At 29.7% G+C, this 6,307-nt stretch overlaps 1 protein-coding gene across 1 annotated transcript; it reads right to left on the bottom strand.

The window, feature by feature from the left end:
• Positions 1 to 2,397: 2,397 nt before the first annotated feature.
• Positions 2,398 to 5,953, bottom strand: LOC105459869. Its single transcript, XM_011706206.1, has one exon. The coding sequence runs from the start codon at positions 5,018 to 5,020 to the stop codon at positions 2,441 to 2,443; it is 2,580 nt and encodes an 859-aa protein (XP_011704508.1). The 5' UTR covers positions 5,021 to 5,953; the 3' UTR covers positions 2,398 to 2,440.
• Positions 5,954 to 6,307: the final 354 nt, after the last annotated feature.

The following is a 6,307-nucleotide window of genomic DNA, read 5'->3' on the forward strand; positions in this document are numbered from 1 at the left end:
TATTGCTGCTTACTTCGCTTATGACATGTATGTGTGATGGAATGCATGTTCAATGCAACGACACAGACACATCTATAGGCATACTCCCCTTGCTACCTACCCCCGCAAATGATCTAACGAACCTTCTTAAGATTCTAATAATTATAATAAAATACTTCAGATTGTTTAAAAAATATAATTTTGTTAATTACACAGATTATAAAAAGAAATTTGTATCAAGTAAATCAGAATAGGTGTTTTTATAGATTTTTGGTCATTAATTTGATTTGTTCATAAAGAAACACTGCCACAAACTAAGTTGCTCTATCACGGTTTTATTTTGAATTTAGATAGATTTGATAAAAAAATCAGCAATTTATAAGAAGAGTGTATAATAAATTACTAATCAATAAAATAATAAAAATATAGATAATTGTTTGAACTTTTATATTGATTTTTTATTAACAATAAAAAATAAAAAATAAAAAATGTCGTAAATAGCAAAACTGTTTATTTGTTAAGGATACACGTTGCATAAAAAAGCAGGCAAAATTTTTTCATGTTTGACAAAATTAATAAGAATGCAAATCGGATTTTAATGTTATAGGCCCAATTCTCTTTGTAATAAAATCTTGAAATTTTATTAAGATTTTATTATAAAGAAAATATGGGACTTATAATATTGAAGATCCGACTCTTTGTTCTCACTAATTTTGCCAAATGTGAAAAAAGTGCTTGCTTTTATGCATCCTTAGAAAATAATCATTTTTGCTGTTTACAACAGGATTTTTTAATTTTTACTCATTTTTATTAATAAAGAATCAATATTATAAAATTCATTCACATATTTTTATTAATTTATTGACGATTAATAACTTATTATGCATTTTTTTGTTATAAATCGTTAATTTTTTTTATCTTAAAATTCAAAATAACTTTAAAATCTGTAAAATCGTAATAAAATATTTTGCTTATGGCCTTGTTTTTGTAACTAAAAATATATAAAAAACATTTTAATTAGAGTTACTTGACATATTTTTTGTGGTCCTGTGTTATTGTACAGTCTGAATTTTAACTCAAGAAAAATAATAACAAAAATAAATAAAAATAGCAAATAATATAAATAAAATAAAAACGCCTGATGATTATTGATTTTTAAAAATCTTATAATATTTATTTAACTAGTTTTGTATTGTTTTTTAAGTTTTATCATGCACGCAATTTTGTGCTCTATCTTTGATAATTATATTTCATCACACGGAAATAGGGCGCCATTGTAACAGCAATCATTACGCTTCCGTCATCGCTGTATAATCACGTTTATGATGCATTGAAGTGACCTTCACTCCTCACAAAATGAATAACAATATTAATAAGAGAAATCTTTGAAGTTTATAGAGAATTTGTTTATCGAGAATGTACTGTTTGTAAATTTATATACTTCATTAGTATTAAGAATAGAATTGAAAAAGTGGAGCAAACATAACTAAAGATAAAAGATGTTTATTAAAAGAAGGCTCACAAAAATTTGATAAACAAGTATCCTATTTTAATTTATCTTTCCGATAACAATGTCTCCAAAAGTATTGTTGAAATAATGAAGTGAGAATCATTTCATGCAGGTAAAACAATAATGTGGAATCGAATAGACCAAACAACAAACCTTTATATGCGTTCTCTACCACGTGATTATAACGAAACGTAATTCCACCGTTCCACGAAGGTGCTACGGAACATCGCGCACCTGTACCAACAACATTTCCGTTGTATGTGTGTGTACACGTAAATAGATACACACATGCACGCCGAGATTACGTATGTTCGTTCCGACTGTCATCGGTATAATTACGTTTGCAAACGGCAAACGCACTCGTGCATGCGCCGCCGACTCGCATCCCGCAATGCCTAAAGCCGCACTCACATCGAATAAGAGAAAATTGTAAAGAAATTATAAAAAATTATACTTTTGAAAGAGCGTATAAATAAGCAAAGAATTAATACAAATTAAACGAGATTGATATGTTTACATCTTAGTGGAAATCTAACAAAAGAAAAAATTGCTGCTTTATTGCTGCGTTGTCAGCATTTATTAGCATATAAAAATAATTCTAATAATTAACAACAAAAAGTATTCTAAAAGAAATGAGAAAATTGAAAATTTATTAATAATTTAAAAAAGTAAAAAGTTTCAATTAATTGTAATTAAAAATTCGTGACTAAAATATTTAATAATAAAACCAATTGCAAATAAAATCTATATAAATCAATAAGTTAAAAATAAAAAAGATATTTAAAAAATATAAAAGTAAAAGCATAATGTTACATATAAATTCCAATTTTCTAACAAAATATAATTTCTAAAATCTGTTTTTTTATAAATGTTATAGCTGACATTTTTTATATAATACTTGCACTATATATGATATTCTATAGAAATATTAAATTTTATTAATTTTGTTACTCACTTCAATGTCATCTTTCTCAATTCTCCGATCGTTGGATTATATTCTCGGTCCTCCCCGCTAATTCTTGCTACTCCTTCGTCAACGTTTACCGCATACCCGTTTATTACCAAGTCCATCAAATCCGTGAAATCGTCGTGCTTTCTCATCGTCGATGACAATGGCGTTACTTCGCTTTTCCTAGATTTTTCAATGGTGGGCGTTACGTTGCTATTAGCCTGTTCACGACTGCCGTTGCCTCGTTGAAGAAACTTCCTACGGAAATTATTATAAACGGTATCGGAGTCCGGCGGATCGCCGATTCGGACTCGAGCATGGCTGGGATTCAAATGATGACCACTGTAGCCCAAGTCCATCTGCAAATCCATCACCAGCAGCAATGTGAACACAATGGCTAGCGCACTTAAACATAACACTAACTTATCGCGAATACGAATAAGTCTGACGTTTAGTCTCATTTTGGGATTTTTATAAGGTCTCTTGCTGATTGTTCTATGTCTCTTCTCACTGTCCAATAACTTTCGCTCAATTGATGGCAACTGTGAATTATCTGATTGATGATGTATAAGAACGAATGATTTCTGGATCAATCGTTGGTTATTTAAAGCTCCAAGATTATCGATTATTTTCGATGTAGAGTTATTAGTACATATTTTCACAGATGAATTCTTTAAAATTTTTTCGGAAGTTTTTATTTTTGTAACTGAATCGTCTATTTCATTAAATGGATTGTTTAAAATGTTTTTTTTCTTAGAATTTTCTTTAAAATGTACTGTTAATGGCAATTGTAGATCAATAGAATTATGAAATTGATGATTTATAAGGTCAAAGGAGTTTTGGGATATTCTCTGAATTAATCTTTGATAATATGGAGCTTCAAGATTATCAATTATTTTCAAGTTATCAATGTCTCTTTTTGTAACTTGATTTTTCAAGATTTCTTCAGAATCTTTTATCTTAATAATTGGTTCCTTTAATGTTTTTTTTGACTCCTGCACTTCGATGATTTGACATTTCAAGTTTTTATCGAAGTCTTTTTCTATAATTACTAGATTCTTCGGATTTTTCTTAGAATCTTTTTCAAAATTCGAATATTCTGACACACTTTCAGTGAACCCCGCGATGGAGTCAGTTGGTAAAACTTTTTCAGAGATGTCTATTAGTTGTTCAGGATAAGAAGAAATCTTAATGATCTTGATATGCTCTTCAAGTGGTTTCGCGATCGACTGATGTTTTGCACAGCGATTTGAAACGGTAAATTTACATTTTACGACCGAATCGTATTTATCGGCTGACCCGCTGTTATCGGATCCCGTTGACTTTTGATCCGGCCAGTCTTCCTCCGGCGGAGGCGATCGCTTGACTTTGCAAACACTATTGCTTCCTTTTCGTACTTTCTTCCCAGATCCAAGAACTTGCTGAGTGTCCTTCAAAGAACAGCGTCTATGAACGATAGATGATTGATAAGAGAGATGTTTTGAATCGCTCCTAACTTGTTTAAGTCTTGAAGATATGGATACAGCTTGATCATCAACAATATTTAAATACAGTTCTTTTTTCAATAAAGGATTGTTCTGGATAGTCTTTCTTGTAGGTTGCAATAGCTCTTCTTTCTTTTCTTTTAAAGAAATATCTTTTTCACTTAGAAAGCAAGAAGGTTTTTTTGACAAAGAAAAACTATTTTGGTCAATATTTTTTGTTAATTGCGACAATACATTTTCTTCAGGAATATCTTTTTCTTCTTCAGACAAAGAAGAACCTGGCTTAGCTGGAAAATTGACTTTCCTAGCGGGAGAATAAAGATCCTTTGTCAACAAAAAATTTTCTAAAATGTCCCTGTCTATTAATAAATGTGATTGTGAAATTACAGAAATGTCTTTCTCTTTATCGGATAAAGAAATAAGATTCTTCGTCAATAAATCGTCATCTTGAATGGTTCTTTCTGCTAACTGTAATTGCGGATCATTAAAAATGTCTTTTCTCTGCAATAATAAAGAACTTTCGACTGTTAGTTGCGAAGTTTTCTGAGAATCTTTTTGTACTAAAAATACGTTTTCTTCAAAAACACTCTTCGACAATTTTATGTTTTTTTGAACGTCTTTTTTCGTCAATTGCATTAGTGGATCAATTAAAATATTCTTTTTTGTTAATAGCAAATTGTCATCCACATTTTTATTTATTAAATGTGCACCCTTTTTAGTATTACTTCTTGTCAACGACGATCTTTCTTGAACGTACTCCTTTAAGAATAAATCAGTTTCTCCAATATTTTTTGTTGTTAATTGGGAGATCTCATTAGATATATTCTTCTGGATATTCTTTGATGACGATATATCTTTACCAACACTTTTTTGTATCAGTTGTTTCTGAAGACCTGTCTTCGTCAACAAACATTCTTCCGCATTTTTCTTTGGCAACAGAAGACTTTTATTAATGTTTTTATTAAACCCTTCTTCCTTCAATAAAGAACAATTGTGATCATTTTTTTTCACTAATAAGATCGTTGTATTTTTCTGATCATGTGTGACTAACAGTTTTTCTTCTTCTAATAATTTTTCTTTTTTAATGTTCTTTTTCATCAATAATGAGCTGTCCTCAATATCTTTTTTCAGCAGTGAACTTTCCTGTATGTCCTTCACTAGTACTGGATTCTGACAATTTTCGTTAGCTTTTCTTTGAATATTTTTCAGTAGAAATAATGGAGTTTCTTTAATATCTTCCTTTAAATTTCTTTCTATATCTTCTTCCCTTTCTAATATTAAATTCTGCTGATCATTTGTATTGTCCAATAATACTTTCTCTAGAATATTGTCCCTCAATGATAAAGAATCTTCGTGAACATCTTTCCTCAAACCTAGATTCCACTGGGTATTTTTCTTTAGCAACGATTGATCTTCTTTAATAATCCTCAGCAATCTATCGCATTTCTTACCTATATTTTCCCTGAACACTCTCTTTAAGAAGTTCTTCGTCCTTTTAAATCTTCCAACATGATTTACTGTTAACCGATCATCGATCGATAACCCATAGGATTTATCTGTTATTCTCTTTCTAAAATTCTTTGACTCCTCGTCATCATTGTTTTCATTTAAAAATTTTTCACTTTTTAATCTACATTCTTCGCATTTCGATTTTAATTTTGATCTAAATCTTCCGCATGACTCTTTACAATTGTATGCGCTATCTGTATATATCGGGCGGTCGGAAGTTGCTGTCTTGCTGCAACTTGCACTTTCGGGACATCTCCCGTCGGCCAGAGTTCGGGATGATCCTAAAGAATGATCCGACGTTGCGATGCGCTGGCGTTTTGTACGCACAGATTTTTAAAACAGATCACTCGAGGCACTTTTACCGTGTTTTAAGCACTCAAGAAAATATGCTGAACAAGTATATCATATAAATAATTAAACGTTTAATTAAAGAATAAACTGAATTTTAAGAAAAGTACGTGGCACCGCGACACTCTGCGTTTTCACCGTCGGATCGCCTGAAACAAAGAAAAAAATATAATTATTATTATATGAAAAATTATATGAAAAAATTAATTACGAATTAGTTTAACAAAAAAAGTCAAAGAAAAAAAATGATTATTTCTTTAATGCTCAATTCGATGTTTAAATTGGAAAATATTATATTATGTGTATTAGTTTTGAAAAATTTATAATTGAAATTAATTTTATAACAGAATGTATTGAAAGTCAAAATCTCTTTAATTATTATAAATAGGGGAAACATATAATATTTTAAATAAATCTTATCATATTTAGATTTATATAAAACTGCAAAAATTGACATACTATTCTATTAAAAAATTTAGTATCATCTCTTGTGTTCTTTTTTTGAATGATCAAGACAATCCTGTATAT

Source organism: Wasmannia auropunctata, unplaced genomic scaffold, assembly GCF_000956235.1.
Source record: "Wasmannia auropunctata unplaced genomic scaffold, wasmannia.A_1.0 LD333504.1, whole genome shotgun sequence".
Lineage (NCBI taxonomy): Eukaryota > Metazoa > Arthropoda > Insecta > Hymenoptera > Formicidae > Wasmannia > Wasmannia auropunctata.